Source organism: Mytilus edulis, chromosome 8, assembly GCF_963676685.1.
Source record: "Mytilus edulis chromosome 8, xbMytEdul2.2, whole genome shotgun sequence".
Taxonomy (NCBI): domain Eukaryota; kingdom Metazoa; phylum Mollusca; class Bivalvia; order Mytilida; family Mytilidae; genus Mytilus; species Mytilus edulis.
Window position 1 is genome coordinate 75,318,639 of NC_092351.1, and position 24,837 is coordinate 75,343,475.

At 32.5% G+C, this 24,837-nt stretch overlaps 1 protein-coding gene and 1 long non-coding RNA gene across 2 annotated transcripts in view; one reads left to right on the top strand and one right to left on the bottom strand.

Moving 5' to 3' along the window:
- The first annotated feature begins 1,444 nt into the window (after window positions 1–1,444).
- LOC139486273 (uncharacterized) lies at window positions 1,445–6,077 on the top strand. Its single transcript, XR_011655535.1, has 3 exons — window positions 1,445–1,721; window positions 3,912–4,110; window positions 5,464–6,077. It is a non-coding gene; the product is annotated as an uncharacterized lncRNA (long non-coding RNA).
- A 1,126-nt stretch (window positions 6,078–7,203) lies between these two features.
- Window positions 7,204–24,837, bottom strand: part of LOC139486274 (A disintegrin and metalloproteinase with thrombospondin motifs 16-like) — a 57,100-nt gene continuing 39,466 nt past the window's right edge. Inside the window, exons 9-17 of the mRNA XM_071271078.1 lie at window positions 24,628–24,772; window positions 24,148–24,264; window positions 20,347–20,398; window positions 16,029–16,237; window positions 15,113–15,244; window positions 14,049–14,100; window positions 8,744–8,899; window positions 7,972–8,109; window positions 7,204–7,368 (exon numbers count right to left, since the gene is read on the bottom strand). Of these exons, the coding sequence (XP_071127179.1) occupies window positions 7,253–7,368; window positions 7,972–8,109; window positions 8,744–8,899; window positions 14,049–14,100; window positions 15,113–15,244; window positions 16,029–16,237; window positions 20,347–20,398; window positions 24,148–24,264; window positions 24,628–24,772 (1,117 nt within the window). The 3' untranslated portion in view covers window positions 7,204–7,252. The remainder of the gene's footprint in view (window positions 7,369–7,971; window positions 8,110–8,743; window positions 8,900–14,048; window positions 14,101–15,112; window positions 15,245–16,028; window positions 16,238–20,346; window positions 20,399–24,147; window positions 24,265–24,627; window positions 24,773–24,837) is intronic.

The window sequence follows — 24,837 nt, forward strand, 5'->3', positions numbered from 1 at the left end:
ACAGAAAAAAAACGCAACTATAAAATAATTTTCTTTATTCGTGAACTGCAAAACACAACAAATTAATTTACCCGTCATCATGAAAAATAAACTGAAAAAGCACATCGAATGAGATATATATTTTATTTTTTCTATATGCAAATTCATGTTAAAGGTAAAACTGAACTAAACAATACAATTCCTAAAAAACAATAAAGATAATCCAATCAATTTTGTTGATTGGATAATTCATGGCTCAGTAGTTGTGTAATCAGCGACACGTGCCCTCATTATTTTATAAGAATTAACATATCTATCTAAGTTCGATTCAGGCGCGGATCCAGAGGGGGGAGGGGTTCCGGGGGGGGGGGGGGGTTGGAACCCCCCTTTTTTTGGCCGATCAATGCATTTGAATGGGGACATGTAGTTGAACCCCCCCTTTTTTGCCCTGGGTTAGGACCCCCCCCCCCTTTTTAAAATGGCTGGATCCGCCCCTGCGATTTCAACTTCTACCAAAATTTAACTCTAAAATAAGAAGCGTATAACGAATATAAACATCCATCATGTGTGCAGATATAATTACGGTAATGGGTCCTGAGTGCACTTTGTATGTCCTGAGCGGTTGTTTAGACGTACCCGAAGAATAAATCATTTCCTGAACCTAAAATACATTTATCTGTAATTAAAGAAAATTCGCCTAAAACATTCTCTCATATAAAAATTCGCCTAAAACATTCTCTCATATATTTAAACAATTAATTGTAAAATAATTAATTCAACGTCGGACTTTCTGTCTGTTTACTAATACTTTTCTTGTTCAGTTTAGTTTATACCCATAATAGATGAACGGAAATAAGTACTTTTTTTTGGAAAATTTACAACTAGATGAACGGTATTAAGTACTTTTTAGGAAAATTTACAACTCAAATTTTCAAAAACAAAATTCTACACTTTTTACCTGGATGTTTTTCTCTGTCTCGAAGCCGCAACCTTTGACCCCGTATCAAACGTAGCGACCAACACCTCACATGACGTATTCTCGATGTTGAGGTATTGACAATATACAATCACATTTATCAATATACAGCAAGTAAGTGATTTGGTGTTGAATGCCAGTAGATCAGAATTTGTTAATTGAACTTTACCTGTTTAAGGGGCACTAGCTGCCAAATTCATGTTCTTCATCGATTTTAATAAAATTCACATTAAACGTGTATATAGTGTTGAATTGTTTATTAAAATGTTGCGCACAATCTTGGCTGATATGCATAAAACCATTATATTTCATGACACTGCATGAAAAAGAAATTGACTTATCGTATAATACCAGAACCAGAGACATATATATTGTATCTAATATCTCTGCCAGAACTAAAAAATAAACTACCGTAAGTCCACATAAGAGGGTATGGATGTGAATTAACAGAACAAAGAAAAAAAAGGAATAAAGAATAATGAAAGAAAGAGAATAATGGAAAAAAGTGTAAGTTATTAAAAATATAACTAAAAAAAGAAGACAGAAAAAAAGACACCCCTCCGAGACGAGCCTTACATGCACTGTTATTACCCAAGGTTAATTTTACGGCGGCTCATTTTATTTTGGCTTAGAAATAAACATAATTGACAAGTTTCCTTCCCCTGCATTCTCGATCCCACATGTAAATAGCACGGTGATTTTCAAAAAGACATTGATACATCATTACAACACTTGCCGTCAGTATTTGAATATATTGATTAAGAAGGTATAGAAGATTAATGCACGCACACTATTATCCACCACTGGCCTAAATAGTTAGTCCGCAAACAACGAGGGTAATAAAAACCCAGCACTTTGAACACAGCCACCGGCATGGTGTGAATCTGAAAGCTTCCCACTATCCATTTCTACCCATAGAAAACTTTTGCCTTTCATTTATCAAAAATGAAATATGTTGATATTAATGGTATATAAGAATTATTGGGGAATTCAAACCATTCCTATTGTAAGTGATAAAACTAAATTTATATCAGGGTGATTGAAATGAGGGAAAAAAAGGGGGATCAGGAGTTCAGGGCCCCCTGTTTGGGAAAAGAATTGGTTGATTATATATGGAATCACTGAGTCATGGCAGGAGCAGGCCCCTCTGAGGCAGTCGGTGGGCCCCACTTATGAAAAATTCTGGATCCACCACTGTGGTCAGGGTGGTCTTCAGTTGTATTATCTTTTTAAAAAAAAATTACACCTGTATAGTGTATATTCTTTAGTGTAAATCAAGGGAAAATACTGTGAACTATCTGTGCATTGGGGCTTATTAAAAGTATTTCGGGGGGGGGGGGAGAAAGAAGGGAGGGTGAGTCCATGGGAGGTAATCCCCACCCCTTTCAATTTGAGAATATGCTATTATCTTGTAAACGGTCCAGATCCCCATCCCTAAACCATATATATTCTTGAATGGGACGATAAAACAAATCAAATGAAATTAAAAGGAGGTCTTTGGGGGTTTCACCACTCTGTTCAATTTGAGAATGTGCTATTAAACATTACATTATCACTGAACTAGTATATATTTGTTTAGGGGCCAGCTGAAGGACGCCTCCGGGTGCGGGAATTTCTCGCTACATTGAAGACCTGTTGGTGACCCTCTGCTGTTGTTTTTTTTTTTTTTTTATTTGATCGGGTTGTTGTCTCTTTGACACATTCCCCATTTCCATTCTCAATTTTATATATTATCTTGTTAACGATCCACATCCCCACCCCTAAACCATATATATTCTTGTCGGGGACAATAAAATTAATAATGAAATAAAATAAAAGTGAAGTCCCACCCCCTGTAGTTTGAAAACTTGTAAACGGTCAAGATCCCCACCCCTAAACCATATTTATATATTCTTGTATAGAACAATAAAACAAATAAAAGGAAATATAGGGAGAGTCCATGGGGTTCACCCCCACCCCCACATGTTTGAGAAACTTTTAAATGGTTGAGATCCCCTGTCATCCAGTGGTTAGGTGAAAAAATTTCAGGATCCCTGATCCCCACCGTCAAACCATATATATTCTTGTATGAGACAATAAAACAAATCAAATGAATATAGGATCATCCCCTTTGTCTTGGGTTGGGAACCCCCCTTTTTAAAATGGCTGGATCCGCCCCGGCATACCATCTAGCTAGCTATAAAGGCTTTAAAAATATGAAATCAAACAAGGAAATTAACAGTGTAGGCAACTGTTTTGAATTTAAAAAAAAGTCTTTTACATATATAACAATGTTAAATTTTTTGTGCATTTATTTTTGCTTATCGTATTTTCAATAATGGACAAAATTGCATGATTGAATATTGTAATTTAAGAAAAATCAGCATACATGATATAAAATGGGAAGTGGAAACTGGGAATTTGACAAAGAGACAACAACCCAATCAAAGAGCAGACAACGGCCGAAGGTCACCTATGGGTCTTCAATGCAGTGAGAAAAATTCGGCACTGGTCTTCAGCTCATAAATATGTATCAGAAATGAAAACGAGATACAGCTTTCAGTTGTATTAATAAAAACCTCACAATAAGTTCTGAATATCAGAATATACAGTATTGCAAGATTCTCTCAAAATGTACACATAGAGCTGAAAAACTGTCAGTGACTGTAAAATTAATCATGCTTACATTAAAGTCCATGGAGTCCATCTTAATATGCATACTCTCGTACAAAGGAATATAAGTATGCAATAGACATCAAGTTTTCAAAAATAAGAGTATCTATGCCATTAATTTACGACAAGATCTTAATCAAGTAATAATTTCGGTTTGTTTAAATATTTCGGAGGTTAGTATGACCTCCTCTTTGGTGATGATGTTTTCGTTTTAAAGTTGGGAAAATTGTTTGTACATGTACCAACAAAAATAAAAACACAAAGTCAATCTAGAATTATGTTTTTATCATTTTTTTATGTTTAGGTTGTCAGCAAGATGAAAAGGACAAGTATGCAGTTCAAAATTCAAAATGTGGATAAGTTGAGGTTCTAGGTCTTACCTTTGCAGATTTTCATATTTTGCATGAATGAAATCAAAGGTTATATGATGGACAGCAGAGAAAGAAAAAAACAACTTTTCAATTATCCTGCTCCTGGATAAATGTAAAACATCTTGTTTTTCGGTAAGTTTTATGCTCTGTCTTTCCTCTAAATTGTAAGTTTTTGGTGAGTGTTCACCATGAATTTCAGTAAGTAACTTGTGGATTTACATGTATATACTCAAAATTTAGTACTAATATTAATGGGATTTTAGCATGACATCCTGCCAAATGCTTGTTAATCATGTTTATGTTCCAGAAAAAACAAGTATTTGGACTGTACGCATACGGTTTGCCCAATTTTAAGAAGTTGGTCAAGTTTATTACAAACAAATGTACAGTACCGATCAACATAACTGAAATCTTTAATAGATTAATACAAAAAGTTTAATTGCAGTTAAAATAAAAACACAGGTTTGGTCGAGCTGGTACCAGACAGTACAAATATACTTAAATGGTCTGACTGTACACATATGGTGGGACTGTAAGTTCTGGACCGTAAAAGTAACATCCGAATACTGATATGGTCTGGAACATTTATACACGTCTTAAAATTAATATCAAACACATTGGTGTTTGATAGAACTATAATGTTTTGGGATATCAAAATCAAAAATATCCCATTTTTACTTTAAATAAAGAAGAAGATTATTGATGTATGTTTAAATGTATATTAAAATGAGACAGCAAGCCAACAACACAAAAAATAAGGATAAAACATACATATTTTTTTTGTATCAATGTTATAATTTCCAATATGTTCAAGGTATTTTTTCATTGAAATAAAACACAAATTGAAATCTGTCTGAACTTCAAAAGCTTAAAGAAATATTGTTTCTGTTGTCTGCATTTTGTATAATATATTGCAAATTCTTGTGAATAATGGAATGTTATTTTAGTTGTCTAAAGTTTTAACATTGATCTTTATACTGTAAATTCATAAATTATTGCGTGCATTTATTATTGCGATTCTGTCATTTTAGACTTAAATGCGATTTTAAATTTTACGATTTTGAGAAAAATCCTGTTTAATCCATATAAAATATTTCATAATGCGAGTTTAAATTATTGCGTTTACAACTCCGTTGCATTTTTCGCAATAAAAAAAAACTCGCATTAATTCCGCATTTACAGTATATATATATATTATGTATATAACTTGGGAAAATACCCAAATGTTATAAAGAAGAATAAATTAATTGATTTTTATATGGTATAAGAATAGGAAGATGTGGTATATTGCTAATTTGACAACCCTCCATCAGAGACCAAAGGATGTAGGCCGTTAGCAACTGATGACACTGGACAACCTTTAACAATCAGTAAAATCCATATCGCATAGCTATTTTTATTGAAAATCATATTATTGCTACATGTACATGTATGAAAACAATTTTGTATAATCCATTACTTTAGATTTTATTGGTTCTTTTTCAGAAGGATTGAAATTCACCACCTAGAATAAATGGAGAAAACATAGAAACAAGACCAGAATAAATTCAAAGACAAAAGTTGGATCAGTTATTATTTTCATCACTCAGTCAATGATTTGAAGTTCTTTTAAATTCAAAAAAATATTGAAACCACAATAATGTCAAAGTTCTGTGCTGAATGTCCAAAAAGTGGACTATACCATCAAACAATGCTGGATGATAAGAAACTATAAATGTTTTGTGTTGAGGGATATTTTGAAAAAAATAGATTTACTTAAATAGCTACTAGTATGTTAAGCCTAACAATAGAGTTTTTATTGATTTCAAATGGCAAATAATTGTGTTTCAAGAAAGTATTCTATAATTCATGAATAAACATATATTGATACTTACATTATCTGCTTTGTTGTTTAAAAGTTTAGTTTTGAACAGTTAAAGAACAATATGCTAAATTAACATTTCCCAAGAAAAAAAGATATTCAATTAAAAAGATTCATCTTATAATAATTTACTACCAAATAGAAAACATTGTAACATACACATTACTGTTTATTTATATCTATATATTTACAATTAGAATCCCATAGGATTTTAATTTGTCCCATGGGATATTAAAAATCCCATGGGATAATAAAAATCCCATGGGATTTTTTTTGTCCCATGGGACAACAAATATCCCATGGGACTACAATAATCCCATGGGACAAAAAAAAATCCCATGGGATTTAACCAAAATCCCATGGGATAATGGTAAATCCCATGGGATTTTGCCCTGTCCCATGGGATATTGAAAATCCCATGTTTTTATAATTCAAATTGCAAAATAAATATGAAAGTAACTGTAGAAAACCAAAGAAATTATTGAATCCCATGTAATTCTGCACATTTTGGTTATATACATGATATTGTAGCTCTTGTTTGAGGCGGCGGCGGATTTGCAAATGAGTGTTTTGCAAATTAAAAGTGTCCAGTGTTAAAGTATTATTATTAAGAGAAAGTAATTCATTAGTATACCGAAAGGTGAAATTAAAAGACTGGGCTAATTTCTTTTCTCCTTTCTGTAAAAGCCCTTGGATGAATTCTGCTTTATAGGAAAACAAAAACAAATCTGCAAGTAGAGGAGCGCAATTCGTACCAATAGGGATTCTTAAGAAGAAAACATGTATATAACGAAACAACAGAATCACTGAAGTACAACACCGACAAAAAACTACAATAAAACATACATAAATACGAACTATTAAATTACAACTGCCATATTTCTGACTTGGTATAGGACATTTGAACAAAAAAGTGGACTGAACCTGATTTTGTGGCTTGCAAAAACTCGTGTTTTATGGCAATCATAATCAATCAATGAATATTCTTTCATAGTTCTGTTAAATATTGACTGAAACATATGTCTAATATACCAAACGTGATATGAATAAGTGGTACCAATATTTTTTTTAATTGTGTTGGCCTATCTAGTGTGATTATACGAAATTGCGACTTTTTCTAATTGGCTATTTATAAGGTCCATGACTCTCAAAATAAGTAACGGGCCACCGTTTTCTTTTACTAGAATTTTGACAAAAGATCTTTATGTAGGTATGATTCCATTTTTCCACTTTAATTTTAACCGTTACATCAAAATCATGTCGATGTGTACATGTTGTATTTATCCACGCTTTTAATTTTGCTCTACAGGAATACTTACTTAGGGACATATAATATCGTTTGGTTTCATTTCAAGATATCAATGCACTGTTAAACTTTAATGAAACAATAATAATATTTTTTCCATTGAATGTTCATCCTATAACAGGAGCACTCAAGCATGTTTCACAACACTTTCCCCTGTGGCTGGAACTATAATGGGAACATCTAGATGAGACACATCCACTTTGTTTATCTCCATATTCACAACCTGTTGAATACGATTTTCAAATGTATTTTTAGCTGTATAAACGTCGTATTCTGATTCCGTACGGACAGAAACGAACTCATCCGAGATTACACGATTGCTTGCTTAAACATTCTTAGAAACAGAAAGGTTTTATCTGTACGTTCAACCTTTTATTTCAAGCAATAATAATCTTTCAAAGTTCTGTTTATTATTGAATTATCATTTGAATTGAAAGGACACGACCGTTTATATTAAAACAATTCACATATATTTGCATTATGCTAAAAAAATCATATTTCTATTATTAACATAATGCAATTATCATAAATATATACATAATTATCCTTTATATTCATATTATATATTACAATAAAAATATTTTAATAATAGTGACATTGTGTATAACAAAAATATATACAATATTGAAATAGTTTAATTAAATTACACCCGGCCCAATGAACCTATTAGTCATGAATGACAAAATGAATGAAGTCAGATGCATTTTGAAAATAAAATTTGACGACATTTTGACCATTTAAAAACAACTAATGACGAACTATGTGTTACACTGTATGAAGGCAGGACAGATATACTCTCAAATATGCGAAAATAAACGTTACGTACCATGATGTGCCATATTCCCATATTTGGAACACGAACCGCAACATAAATCTGCATTATGTCCCCAGTAACACATCTGTTTATCGTTCTGTGAGGCTATGTTTGTTTGACACCAATCACTTTTGTCTCCATATTCACATCCTATCAAAATAGTAAGTAATTACCTGCCTTGCGTTATAAGAATGACAACAACCAATCAACTTCCAAAGTATAGTCTTCGGCTTTCCGAAATTTCCCGAAGTCCTTCGTTTGCCGAATGTAATAGCGTCGGTCATTGCTTCGAAATTTCAAAACAATATGATATACGAAATAAAGGATATGGAAGATATTCATATCTAATTTATTATATCATTTTACTATACTATTTTTGTAATTTTTGTTTTTGGTATTTCCAAAAAGTCAAAAACGTTTATAAATACATATAATAGTAGTTTTCCACACTTCTGATTTCTAATTCATTCTTACTTAATTGTGTTGAATTGCAGCTAGTTTGACGTTCTGTACTTATATCAGTTACTTATGAGGGTCTGAATGGACAAAAAGGGATAGACAAATAGAGAATAGAAAAATACAGTCATGACAGTGGTGAAATAAGACGAATAAGGTGCAAATATGAAAAAAATTATAACATTAATAAAAGTAAAAAATAAAGAGATAAAGACACCCTTTCTGCTAAGTTTCAGACCCTCGATTATAAGTACATTAATGAAATGATAAAGAAAATCATATCAAACATATACATTCAAGCACATATAAACAACAAATACACATGTACCTTGGTCATTTCGTAAGATAGATTGACAGGTTTCACAACATTTTTTTCTTGTATGGTCGTCATAGCAACGCCAGTGATGCTCTGGGTGTTTTATCTGAGCACAAGTGAGACCATGAGTTGCGATACCAGTCGACTGGTCTCCGAATGGACAGGAATCTAAAAAAAAACAATAAAGAAAAAGGAAATATTTTTTGAATAAATATTAATAACTTCTAGATATTAGTTTTGATGCAGATAGTTTAATTTTAGAGGTATTTTGTGTATTGTATTCTGATTAAAATAGTAAGATAAATAAAATACTCTTTATTATGAAAAATTCATAGTCTGGTAATATTCGATGAAGGTTTTACCAGGAAAATTAAGTTATAAAATAATTCAATAACTGTACCTAGTACATGTTAATATTGAAAACAAAAACAAAAATCACAAAACATATTCATTAATTCTTGAAAAATGGAGGAAAAGGTTTGTTTAGCTTTGAAAAAAAGTCTGTAAATAGAAATAAGAAGATTTGGTATTGATGCGAATGAAACAAATCTCCATCTAAGTCACATATGTGTAAAAAGTAAACAATTATAGGTCAAAGTATGGTCTTTAACACGGAGGCTTGTCTCACACAGTAAACCAAGCTACAAAGGGTCCCAAGAACGGATAATGTAAAACAAATATATCTGGGCAACCAACATTCTAATCTATATATATATATAAAAAAACGAAAAAATAAGAAACACTTATGAACCACATAAACAAACGACAACAACTGATAAACATTCTCCTGGCATAGAACATGTGCTTACACATGCAGCAGATTTAAACTAGCTTTTGCGCCAATCCCTTCCTTAACATATTACAGTGATCAGCAAAAAAATAAATAAACGCAAAACAAATATGAGAAACAGCAACAAAGACAAACACTTAGTACATGCTCCTGACTTGGGATAGGTACATTTGGCGAAGTAAAACCATAATTTATCTTAATTCGCAAAAAATGATAGAAATAAACTCATCATAGATACCCGGATTAAATTTTGCATGTAAGCCAGACGAGCGTTTCGTCTGCAAAAGACTCTTCAGTGACGCTCGAATCCAAAAAAGCTAATAAGCCTAAATAAAGTACGGAGTTGAAAAGCATTGAGGACCAAATTTCCTAAAAGTTTTGCAACAGTTAAGATAATCTATTTCTGAGTTAGAAAATCCTTAGTATTTCAAAGATTTTAAAAGATTTTGTTAACAGTTAATTTATAAATATGACCATATCAATGATAATTCATGTCAGGTGCTGACTACTGATAATTTGTGTCAGCACATAATGATACATTATCTAAATTCGTTATTAAATTCTATACATATTTGACAAAGCTATTGATGTCTATATTAAACTGTTACCACATACTGAACCTAAATATTAATAACACAACGACTCGAGGACGAAAGGAAGGCTGATCCATGATGGCTTGCTTTCGCAAAAACAAATAACACTTAATAAGTTCCTTTTCTAAATTCGCCGTTTCAGAATCTAATGCATCCTGGGTAATATTTTCAAAAGCGTACACCAAAGCGTTTTGATTGGTTTAAAACGTTATAAACAATGGAAATTCAACCAATGACGTAACGTTATTTTCACTTTGGGGTACGAACAATGAAATTACCCATGATGCTTTAGATTCTGAAACGGCCAATTGATCAGCATCAGGAGTGCACAAACACTAACATTTGAAAGCATGTGATGTATCTATACGGAGAAAAGATGAGAGTTAAACGACTAAAGGAATACTTTAAAATCAGAAGTTATTGCGTGCAATAATGACTGCGATTTTTCAAGAATTCAATTTGACAAACATGCGTTTATAGTTGTAGCGATTTCGGAAAAAAAATTAATTTAGGTCAATGTTTCAGTTATTAATATACGAGTTCTTGTTATTGCGATACTCAATCACCCGTCGCATTATTCACATTTATTTAATAAAAAAAAAAATTGCAATAATTTATAAAGGAGTAGGGGCTTTAATGGCCTAAAATGGCCCCAGATTTACAAGATAATGAAAATTCTAACAGAGCAGATTTTTCTCCATAAATTATTAGAATATGAGTAAATGATTTAAAAAAAATGTTTTTATTTAACTAAAAAAGGTTCAATGACGTCACAATGGTAGGTGCAAATGACGTCATAATTGGGAAAATAAGCAAAAATACCGAAAATTTGATGGTTTTTCTAAATTTTGACCACCGCACCATGCTTGCACCAATTAGAAATTTTAACATTTTGACAAGTTCATACATATCAAACTTCGGATAAAAAATCTTTTTGGTGCAAGGTTGGTGCGATAGTTTATTTTATATTTTTCATAGCCAAGCGGAGCAATAAAAAGCTGAAATTTGCCGTCCAAATTGGACCTTTTCATCTGACAAAGTTTAGTCTATACATTCTTATACCTATAGAAACTTATTGTTTTTGTTTATGAATGTAAAGTGTATTCCTAATTATATTTCCGTAAGTTTATCTAGTTAAATTTCTTTAAAAAATCAGACAGCAATAGACTTCATGTGTAAGGGAGTCAATAACAATTTTGAGGACAATTGTTTTAATTATGAAATTTTAGATAGACCATCAATATAACAAAATCTGTACATTTCTGATGTTTTTGCTAATTATAAATTCAAAATTTGTTGTTTGAATAGGGCAATCTTCCCTCTCTGATATTAGGGTCAGATCCATGATTTATGTAACGAAAAAGGGGGGGGGGGGGGGGGGTGTATTTTACTTAAATGTCAATAATTGGCGAGAAACACGAGATTTATTTCGAAATGAAACTACCTATGTTCCAATTGAATGTGTCTTTGTGGGTAATGTGCATAGAGAACAAGTTCTATAAAATTTTATGGTAAAAAAACGGAAACAGCATAAGGTAGACTATCCATATATCCGTATAAACATGTAATCATATATTATTATATAAGTACATCTGAGACTGTGACAACTCTACAACTGATTTATTCATTGGATCACCAGCAGTGATGGTTATGTACATGGCTATGCACATTATGTATATACAACTCGTCTAAACATCAACCCAACAATGTAAGATCTGTAAATTTGCAAATGTATATATATATATATATATATGGATAATTGACCTTTCCATGCATAGAAAATAGAGCCTGAAGTCTGTAAGCATACTACATGTCTGTTACCTTTTTAAAGGTTAGGTTTTGAATAGTTTTATAATCATGCGTAAAAATGAAGTGTAAATTTTAAAATGTGACCCGGCTTTGTTGTTAAGCCCTATTTGTGGGCATTATGTTTTCTGGTCTATGCGTCTGTTCGTCCGTGCGTTTGTCAGTCTGTTCGTCTGATTGTCCTTGTGTCTCGCTTCAGGTTTAAGTGTTCGGTCAAGGTAGTTGAATCTGACATTAGACTCAGACTTTTTTTGAAGTAAATTTTACTGTGTGTATTGAGTGTTTATTTTTTTTCTACTTTGCCTAGAGGTAAAGGGAGATGGGGTTTGACTTCGCAAAAAAAACATGTTTAAATCTGCCGATTTTTTGGGCCTGTCCTAACCTAGGATTTCCTGGCCATTGTTAGTCTTGCGATTTGGGCATCCATGTAATAAAGACACATTCTTGTTTTCAATAATTTTGACGAATATATAATGAATATTGTCATGATGATCAAAGACCAAGTCATACGACGCTAAGATTAGTGAAGGCGAAACTGAGCAAACTAATCACATTGACAAAAACTACAATAAAACAAATAATATATATATATATATGTAATGAATATAGAAAAAATCTAAGAATACAGATTTATTTGATATAGTAGCATGTTCCATTTTGTTTTGTTTTTTTTTGTTGTTTTTTTTAATAATTAATCAGTTTATTGCACTATTCGTTGTTAACAAATACCCTAAAAGGTACAACTATCCCAGATAGGTATATCCCTGTGTGTGAATTATCATGTGAACCAGGGGATTCACAAGATAAACTTATTATAGGTTTCAAAATGGTTAATACAATTTTTTTGTTTTGTAATTCTATAGAATGTAACGGTAATAAGTCTGGACGACTGAAGTAGATAATAAAAATAAGATGAATTTGGAAAAGTCAACCCTAACGATCCTTTACATAAGTCTAGAGGGGGTGGGGTTGGAAGGGGGGGGGGGGGTACTTCAATACTTAATTGATAGGGGTGCCGCTGTTTTGTCACCTTACCCAGTTTAACATTTTAAAAATATATACCTTTTCATAAATTGCGTAGGAAAAAAAGTTATATCATATATATCTGATAGTTTTCTCAACTTTTCACTTATTCAAGCTTAAAAAGGTGTAAATAGAAGTGCCCCCTTTCAACCCCAACCCCTTCTGGAAACATAACTACTGTCATGGAAATACACTGACTTTTGAAAACACCCTCTAAGGCATGTGTCTGTATCTATTTTTTGAAGATAATCAATATTAAGATTTCTAAGCGCTAAATGTGTCTTGTCTTTATATTATTCTTCTTGTCGCTGATAAGTGAGACCCCACCCAGCATCAGATGCACAATCTGTATATATCAGCAATACCCGGTATTTTGTTTTGTTTGTTGGTGTTTCAATATTGCTTTCCCCCTTAGTATTTACCTTGGAGTTTGTTTCTTTTTACAATTTACACCTTAAATTGCCTTTCTGTTTCAATATATTTAAAATTAAATCTTGTAAATAGAAAACAAATCGCGGTTGCCATGGGCACAGATATGTTGCTAGGGAGAAACAACAGTGAATTGGCAAAAATGTGCAATTAATTATGTAGTATTTAAATAGTGTACAAGTGTAAAGTTCACTGCATGCTAAACAGGTTCAATTTCAAATATAGATATATTTAAGCTGTATAATAATCATATTTGATGAGTTTAACTCCGCCATTTTAGTGGTTGCTAGGGAACAGAATAAACCAGCTAGACCCAAAATTCGATTATTTTCAGAAGGTCTATGGTATAGACTTACAACATGACAAATTAAATGGAATTTGGGGGTGGGGCCAAAAATGGCCCTTATAGCCCCTAGTCCTTTACATAGTCTAATTCAGCGAAGGTCAACTTTGCCTGAGATAGTTTCAACCTTAAATTCAAAGTATTTTATTAATTTATTAACGGGGAATTGTAACTTTGAAAGTTGGAGGCGATACAATAATCAAACTAGAACTTATAAAGAATTGAGAACATTGCTTTACAAGTCGATAAAGTAGCAATAACTACATTGAACTATGCACTAATTATAAATTTGTCGGCGGTAAAGAAAATGTAGTCTGCAGTAAAATACAATACCTTGCATAGAAGGAGCTGCATTGTCATGTACACATACTTGGTTGATACACCACTGGAATTAGAAAATAAAAACACAATTTAGAACATATCATCTAAATGCTGATAATGGTATTCGTTATCCTGAAATCGGTAAAAACAGCGTACAAAAAATAATATTGATTGCAGGCTCTCCCTGTTAAACAAACAAAATAAATACATTGTTCAGTGTACATAATCAGGCCGTTAGGCTGTATCAAGACAATTGAGATATTTACAGCACCTATCAATAAGAAATCTATTCTGTTAACCCACATACACACCATCATAATTACTTTTAAAGTTCTAGTTGAACATTTTGATTTTGATTAATAAGATATTTTCTCGGTGCGTTGAAGATTGATGGTCTCCAGCTGTTATCTGCCCTTCCGTTGGGTTGTTGTCTTTTTGACACGTTCCCCATTTTCATTCTCAATTTGATCATTCTACATTTAATTGGAGGTCACTAACCTTTTTATCGCCACACGTGGTTCTATTGTCAGAAGACGATGACATACACCAATTACTCCTGGTGAGGTCGTTACACTTAATTTTATGTCACTTACTACCTTTTTATCGCCACACGTGATTCTGTCATCATCAGACGATGACAAACACCAATTACTCCTGGTGGGGTCGTTACATTTAATTGGAGGTCACTTACCTTTTTATCGCCACACGTGGTTCTGTCATCAGCAGACGATGACAAACACCAATTACTCCTGGTGGGGTCGTTACACTTAATTGGAGGTCACTTACTACCTTTTTATCGCCACACGTGGTTCTGTCATCAGCAGACGATGACATACACCAATTACTTCTTGTGAGGTCGTTACACTTAATTGGAGGTCACTTACTACCTTTTTATCGCCACACGTGGTTCTGTCATCAGTAGACGACGACATACACCAATTACTCCTGGTTGGGTCGTTACACTTAATTGGAGGTCACTTACCTTTTTATCTCCACACGTGGTTCTGTCATCAGCAGACGATGACAAACTCCAATTACTCCTGGTGGATCGTTACATTTAGTTGGAGGTCACTTACCTTTTTATCGCCACACGTGGTTCTGTCATCAGCAGACGATGACAAACACCAATTACTCCTGGTGGGGTCGTTGCACATAAGGTCAGAACACACCATCGAGGAATAATTAGCTGCTGAATAACGATGTGTTCCCTAAATAAGAAGTTTATTTTAAATTTCCATTTGTCACTCGGAAAAAATAAAACAGGTTCTTTCTTATGTTGAACTGTTATACCACTGTCCCAGGTTTGGGGAAGGGTTGGGATCCCGCTTACATGTTTAACCCCGCCACATTTTTTATGTATGTGCCTGTCCCAAGTCAGGAGCCTGTAATTCGGTGTTTGTCGTTTGTTTATGTGTTACATATTTGTTTTTCGTTATTTCTTTATATAAATAAGTTTTCAAGCTTGAATTATTTTACATTGTTATTTCGGTGTTAATGTGTCATATTGGTCTCTTTTGGGCAGTTGTCTCATTGGCAATCATACTACATCTTCTTTTTTTATATTAGTTATTTTTTTTTTATTTTTTTTTTTATGTTGACATTTTTCAGGTCACTTTGTTTTGCACTAAACATGTAATGAAATATTTACAGTAACAAATATACAAGAATAATTGGTTATTACTGATAAAGGAGTCTTTCTTCGAAATTGGTTATTTTGAGGACTTCAAAATTTAAATAAGGGAGTGTGCTGTTCAAGTTTTAAATTTGTTTTGTTTTTTTAGACTGTAACAGAGTTTTTTTTAAATCGCCGTATAAAATTGATTTTCTTGTTTTATCATCTTTTGTTTACTTTTAGTGCTTTCTCTTGTGCTTTTAATCCTTGTCGATCTTCTTGACTGGAGGCAAGCTCGCTGCTACGAAATCGCCGTGGCGCCAGGGTTTTGTTAACTTAAAAAGTACTTTCTAATGAAAGAATAATTAAACGATTCTTACCCTGCAAAGATACGAGCCTTGTCCATGTCTTTTAACACATTGTTGGTCTATGCTTATAGTGTTGCCATGTTGATCGCTGCCTGCACATAAGTTGCAACATTTGTACTTAATACCATGCGTATAACATTCGTTTGGATCGGAACTAATCAATTGTCTGCACGTCATCCCATTTTTAACAACACCTGTCTGGTCGCCGGCAGGACAAGAATCTAAAAACACAAAACGCTGAGTGAAAATGAATTTTCCGCAAACAAGATTTTAAAGTTCCATAGTTATATTGTTAAAATAAACAGAACTATGGTGTTTCATTAAAAGCTTTAACATATTTGTCATTACGATTTGCCTTTCTTCATTAAAATGAAAACTTAAAGTTAGTATTTTACTTCCGGTTTTTGCACACAATTTGGTCCCTGATTGGAAAATAATGTTGTATAGCAGAGAACGCAATCAATTACAAGCTAGTGACACAATTTGAAAACATCCCGTATGGTTTCCCAATTTAGTAACTTCGTTTGGTTATGGTTGAGATTACCATTAGCTTAAATAAATCAAGAATGAAAACAAAGTATGTGTCAAGAGACATCCAACCGATCAAAGATCAGAAAACAGCCCAAGACCACCAATGGATTTTTTTCAACACAGAAAGAAAATCCCGCACCCGGCGTCAGGCTTCAGCTGACCCCTTAAAAAAGTGTGACTAAACTCCGAAACATAAACATGAACCAAATTAAACAAACAAATAAAGGATATAGGCTCCCGGTTTGTGACAGGCGCAAATATGCGGCGGGGTTACATGTTTCGGTTAATCTTACTAAACCACTATCCATCCACAAATTTCTCATAAAAATGATTTTTCTTTTTATCATCTATAATTCTTTTATATTTCATATTATTCTTAAGACTATTAAAGTTTACCGATTATACCCTAATTGTAAACAATCAACAAAGAAGCATGGATATTGATCACGTTTATAACATATACAATGAGATAATAGTTTATTTAAATTGCAGATCCATGCGTATTGCGATAACCGGATTTTTACGAGGTGGTTCACAATAAGGTCACATGCATACTGAAAATATGTCGGCGAATTGGTTTCTGTAATAATAATATTAATATTAAGCTAGCAATTAAATAAAAGAAAACTTCTCCTAATATCTACAACTTAAAGAATTGTCACAGATCATGTGACCGATCTGATAAAAACACAGATCAGGTGACGAATCTGATAAAAACACAGATTTTGTGACAAATCTGATAAAAACACAGATCATGTGACCAATCTAATAAAAACACAGATCATTTGATCAATCTGAAAAAAAAATAAGATCATGTGACCAATCTTATTCAAACACAGACCATGTGACTGATCAATGAATTTTGAGCTTAGACAATTTATGGGTGTGTATCATTAAGACAAAATCAGAGGTTATCGAAAGATGTTGAAAATAAGTAGTAAAACGGACCTTTGTCTGAACTTTGTTAGCGAGGCTTATGATCTGAGCGTCACTGATGAGTCTTGTGTAGACGAAACGCGCGTCGGCGTATGAAATTATAATCCTGGTACTTTTGATAACTATTATGGCACGCCGTTATTATATTTGTTGAAATTCGAGATATCTTATTTAGTTAAATAAGATATCTTATAAACTAATTGAGATATGTTAATAACAAAATGAGATATCTTATATATTAATTGAGATATCTGATTTATTAAATAAGATATCTTATATATTAAATAAGATATCTTATTAAAATGTTTATAAAGATATCTGATTCTATATATGATATCTTATTTAAAATATAAGATATCTCTAATAATTTATAAGATATCTTTTATATAGTTAATAATAGAGATATCTTATTTATTTAATAAGATATCTCCATAAGTTAATAAGATATCTCTATTAGTTTATAAGATATCTCTATTAATTAATAAGATATCTCTATTAGTTTATAAGATATCTCTATTAACATATTAATTAATAAGATATCTTATAAAGTATGTATTTAAAAGATATCTTTATAAAGAAGTAAGATATCTTATATACTTTATAAGATATCTTATTAATTAAAAGAGATATCTTATTAACTTATAGAGATATCTTATTAACTTATAGAGATATCTTATAAACTAATAGAGATAGCTTATAAACTTTAAAAAGTAAAAACACAAAAATACTGAACTCCGAGGAAAATTCAAAAAGGAAAATCAAAAATCAAAAGGCAAAATCAAAAGTCCAAGCACATCAAACGAATGGATAACAACTGTCATATTCCTGACTTGGTACAGGCATTTTCTAATGTAGAAAATGGTGGATTGAACCTCGTTTTAGAAAATGCCTGTACCAAGTCAGGAATATGACAGTTGTTATCCATTCGTTTGATGTGCTTGGACTTTTGATTTTGCCTTTTAGCTAAACCTCTCACTTGTATGACAGTCGCATCAAATTCCATTACATTGTCAACGATGCATGAACAAAAAAAACCTACTCAAAGAGTAAAAATGTCAAAAATAGGGGTACAACAGTCAATATTGTGTTATCATCTTAATATCATTACATAAACAACAAATGTAACAAAGTAGCACAAAAAGGCATACATCAAATTCAACATTCTCATTTTGCTTTTCCTATACGGCTGAATTTATCTATGTAAAGTCTACCCATAAATGAAAGAAGGTTTTCATTGCTGGTGTAAAATTGCGCGTTTGAAATTCGCACAGGTAGACATAAAAATAATTTTGTCGTATGACGGCATACATAAATGCAGACTCACGTAAAGTAGATATAACAAAAAACAGACTAACAGTAAAAATAATAAATAAAATAATGGTGTGGTTCAAAGTATGACGGGATACATAAGTACAGTCTCACGTCAAATACGGCTGAATTTATCTATGTAAAGTCTACCCATAAATGATAGAAGGTTTTCATTACTGGTGTAAAATTGCGCGTTTGAAATTCGCACAGGTAGACATAAAAATAATTTTGTCGTATGACGGCGTACAATGTACATAAATGCAGACTCACGTAAAGTAGATATAACAAAAACGAGATTTAACAGTAAAAGTAATAATAATAAATAAAACAATGGTGTGGTTCAAAGTATGACGGGATACATAAGTACAGTTTCACGTCAAATGTATATCATAAAAAACAGACTAAACAGAAAAGGTAGTCTTATTGAATAAAATAGTTTTGTCATTCATAGTATGTCAAGATCCTTAAGTAAAAGTAATATCAATAAATGAAATAATTTTGCCGTTCAAAGTATGTGGTTTTACATAACCACAGAGATACCTTATTAACTTATAGAGATATCTTATTTACTTATAGGGATATCTTATAAACTAATAGAGATATCTTATAAACTTTTAGAGATATCTTATTAACTAATAGAGATTTCTTATTTAAATGGTTATACTGATATCTTATTTAATATATAAGATATCTCCATAAGTTAATAAGATATGTCTTTTAGTTTATAAGATATCTCTATTAATTAATAAGATATCTTATAGAGTATGTATTTAAAAGATATCTTTATAAAGAAGTAAGATATCTTTATAAAGAAGTAAGATATCTTATATACTTTATAAGATATCTTATTAATTAATAGAGATATCTTATTAACTTATAGAGATATCTTATAAACTAATACAGATATCTTATAACCTAATAGAGATATCTTATTTACTTTCAAATTAATTAAGATATCTTATAAGATTTAAAGATATCTTAATACTTAATAAGATATCTTGTTAAATAAATAAGATATCTTCAAATTTGAATAAATATAAAAACGGCGTGCCATAGAGGCTTAGTCGCACGGTCGGTCAAATATCTTAATCAGATTTGGGTTTGTATTCTCCAATCTTGTACAATTACCTAGTAATGGCCATACATATACATTTCTTTATGGCCATTCTTTTTTTCTGCATTCATCATCTAATGTGTTTTATTTTAGGTTGCAGTTCATTATCGTTTATCCAACATTCTTTTGTTCATATGAAGATTGAAGACTTTTGATTTGTTCGTAGCGTGTTTTTTTTTATTATTACCCTTCATCAGGGCAAGAAATACTCAAAGCCGAATACGGTACTTGAAAGACCGCGAATGTATACGAACCGAAATAATTGAAGAGCTATGTGACCAAAAAGTACCTAAAAATAACTAAATCCATCAGAGGTCAACTTTACCTGAACCTAAAGTGCTAGCACTTTATAAGGTAAGTAAGTACATCAATTACATTTTTTTTTCAAATTACAATCTTACGTTGATCAAACAAATATTAAGTTGAATAAACTCTGTTTACCTGAAACCGAGGGTGCATGGTCATCATGTACACAAACATCAGAAATACACCACTGCAACAAATGAAAAAAAAACTACTGTGAGAACAAACGGGTTTAGTAGTTAAAGTACTCAGTACCTACGTAAAACTTAACTAGCGAACTAAAACAAATCGTTTTTGTTACGCAGTTACGCATATTCATCAAATTATTTCGTATTCTTTAAAACAGAAAAAGTATCAACAAACAAAAGAGATTTGTAGGTTTCAAACATTGTAAGGTAAGATCATTTTTTAATTGTGTATATGAAGTCAAAGTGGAGATCTCAGAAATAGAGAAAAATAAGCCCCAAAAAAATAAAGAATACAAAAATATAATTGTTCAAATATCAAGATATAATACAGGCAAAGTTAATAAAGAATATAGAAAAATGGCTTAAATAATTAAGAATACATATTTGAAGGAACCCCATCCAGAATGAGGAGGTTAGTGTTGAAAAATTTAATGTTACAGTATTAAATATGTCGTGTTACTAGTATACACGATTAATAGCGAAGGCTCCATGTAAAAGGCCGTATTTTGACCTAATTATACTGGTTTACTTTTATAACATGTGACTTTGATGGCAAGTTGTCTCATTGGCACTCATACCACATCTTCCTGTATCTCTTTACCCTTTTGTTCCCACATGGTGTGCCATCAGAGCAAGGAAGTTAGTGTTGATATTTTTAATGTAATATTGTTAAATGTGTCTTGTTACTAGTATACACGATTAATAGCTAATATAAAAAAGAAGATGTGGTATGATTGCCAATGAGACAACTATCCACAAAAGACCAAAAGGACACAGACATTAACAACTATAGGTCACCGTACGGCCTTCAACAATGAGCAAAGCCCAAACCGCATAGTCAGCTATAATAGGCCCCGATTAGACAATGTAAAACAATTCAAACGAGAAAACTATCTGCCTTATTTATGTAAAAAAAATGAACGAAAAACAAATATGTAACACATAAACAAACGACAACCACTGAATTACAGGCTCCTGAAGTCTACACCTTGAAGGCCGTACCTTGACCTATAATCGTTTATTTTTTATAAATGGTTACTAGTATAATACGATTAGTAGCGAAGGCTTCATGTTAAAGGCCGTACCTTGACCTATAATGGTTTACTTATTATAAATGGTTACTAGTATACACGATTAATAGAGAATAAAATTTAGAATGGAAATGGGGAATGTGCCAAAGAGACAACAACCCGACCATAGAAAAAAACAACAGCAGAAGGTCACCAACAGGTCTTCAATGTAGCGAGAAATTCCCGCACCCGGAGGCGTCCTTCAACTGGCTCCTAAACAAATATATACTAGTTCAGTGATAATGAACGCCATACTAATTTCCAAATTGTACACAAGAAACTAAAATTAAAATAATACAAGACTAACAAAGGCCAAGGCTACATGTTAAAGGCCGTATTTTGACCTATACTGGTTTACTTTTTATAAATTGTGACTTTGATGGCGAGTTGTCTCATTGGCACTCTTAATACATCTTCCTATATTAGCTCTTTACCTTTTTGTTTCCACAGGGTGTATCAGCAGCGTGAGAAGGTTAATGTTGCTATATTTAATAATACAGTGTTAAATATGTCGTGTCGCTAGTATACATGATTAATAGCGAAGGCTACATATTGAAGGCCATACCTTGACTTTTAATCGTTTACCTTTTATAAATGGTTACTAGTATACACGATTAATAGCGAAGGCTACATGTTGAAGGCCATATCTTGACCTATAATCGTTTACCTTTTATAAATGGTTACTAGTATACACGATTAATAGCGGAGGCTACATGTCGAAGGCCGTACCTTGACCTATAATCGTTTACCTTTTATAAATGGTTACTAGTATACACGATTAATAGCGGAGGCTACATTTTGAAGGCCGTACCTTGACTTATAATGGTTTACTTTTTATAAATGGTTACTAGTATACACGATTAATAGCGGAGGCTACATGTCGAAGGCCGTACCTTGACTTATAATGGTTTACTTTTTATAAATGGTTACTAGTATACACGATTAATAGCGGAGGCTACATGTCGAAGGCCGTACCTTGACTTATAATGGTTAACTTTTTATAAATGGTTACTAGTATACACGATTAATAGCGAAGGTTACATGTTAAAGGCCGTACCTTAACCTATAATGGTTTACTTATTATAAATGGTTACTAGTATACACGATTAATAGCGGAGGCTACATGTTGAAGGCCATACCTTGATCATAATCGTTTACTTTTTATAAATGGTTACTACTATACACGATTAATAACGGAGGCTACATGTCGAAGGCCGTACCTTGACTTATAATGGTTTACTTTTTATAAATGGTTACAAGTATACACGATTAATTGCGAAGGCTACATGTTGAAGGCCGTACCTTGACCTACATGTATAATGGTTTACTTTTTATAAATGGTTACTAGTATACACGATTAATAGCGAAGGCTACATGTCGAAGGCCGTACCTTCACCAATAATGGTTTACTTTACATATTAATTGTTACTTGGATGACGAGTTGTCTCATTGGTACTCATTCCTCATCTTCCTATATCTCTTTAACTTTTTGTTCCCACATGATGTATCATCAGCGTGAGAAGGTTAATGTTGCTATCTTTAATAATACAGTGTTAAATATGTCGTGTTACTAGTATACACAATTAATAGCGAAGGCTACATGTTGAAGGCAATACCTTGACCTATAATCGTTTACTTTTTATAAATGGTAACTCGTATACACGGTTAATAGCGAATAAAATTGAGAATGGAAATGGGGAATGTGTCAAAGAGACAACAACCCAACCATAGAAAAAAAACAACAGCAGAAGGTCACCAACAGGTCTTCAATGTAACGAGAATTTTCCGCACCCGGAGGTGTCCTTCAGCTGGCCCCTAAACAAATATGTACTAGTTCAGTGATAATGAACGCCATACTAATTTCCAAATTGTACACAAGAAACTAAAATTAAAATAATACAAGACTAACAAAGGCCAGAGGCTCCTGACTTTGGACAGGCGCAAATATGCGACGGGGTTAAACATGTTTATGAGATCTCAACCCTCCCCCTATACCTCTAGCCAATGTGCAAAAGTAAACGCATAACAATACGCATATTTAAAATTCAGTTCAAGAGAAGTCCGAGTCTGATGTCATAAGATGTAACCAAAGAAAATAAACAAAATGACAATAATACATAAATAACAACAGACTACTAGCAGTTAACTGACAAGCCAGCTCCAGACTTCAATTAAACTGATTTAAAGATTATGATTTCATCATATGAATATCAGGCACAATCCTTCCCGTTAGGTGTTTAGTATCATACGATACCGAAGGCTACATGTTAAAGGCCGTACCTTGACCTATAATGGTTTACTTTTTATAAATGGTGACTAGTATACACGATTAATAGCGAAGGCTACATGTCGAAGGCCGTACCTTCACCTAGAATGGTTTACTTCAATAAATTGTAACTTGGATGGCGGTTTGTCTCATTGGCACTCATACCACATCTCCCTATATTAGCTCTTTACCTTTTTATTCCCACAGGGTGTACGATCAGAGTGAGGAAGTAAGTGTTGCCATCTTTAATGTTAAAGTGTTAAATATGTCGTGTTACTAGTATACACGATTTATAGCGAAGGCTCCATGTTAAAGGCCGTATGTTGACCTATAATGGGTTACTTTATATACATTGTTACTTGGATGGCGAGTTCTCTCATTGGCACTGATATTAGATCTTTCTATATCTGTTTACCTTTTTGTTCCCACAGGGCGTTCCATCACCACCATCTATGTAATAACAGCTATCTCGCTTAGCATCGTAACATTTCAGTTTTAGACAAATAGTTGTGTAATCTTTATAGTACCTATCCTGAAATGAACATTGAATTTAAATATATAAAATAGAGCATGGAAATGTAGAACGTGTCAAAGTGACAATAACCCGACCAAGAGTAACAAAACACAACAGAAAGCCACCAATGGATCATCAATACAGCGAGAAAAATAATCCACCCATAGGCGGACTTCATCTGGCCCCTAAACTAAAAATGTGTACCAGTTCAATTTTTGTATAATATTTCATTGAGAATCTAATTCCGTAAAGTAGGCTATAAAAGACAACTTTGAAATTAAAACGGATTTTGCATTTGATTTTTTTCCTTTTTGAATTGTATTTTTTCTTTAGTCAAATCTGAACAATGTGGATTGCGTTACATCTTAATAACTCACTAACCCGGCAAAGATATGAATCTGCCCCATAATGCATCCGGCATTGCTCGTCTGCGGAATATCTTTGTCCATACCATAGAGTTGTAGCATTTAACACATATGGATCCGGATGTCTGTTCTGTGATGATAACAAACAGTCTCTATGCTGTCTATAACAATAAAATTACAGTTTATTTGGGTTTAATTGACCTACAATGCTAAGGCAAAGAAAACA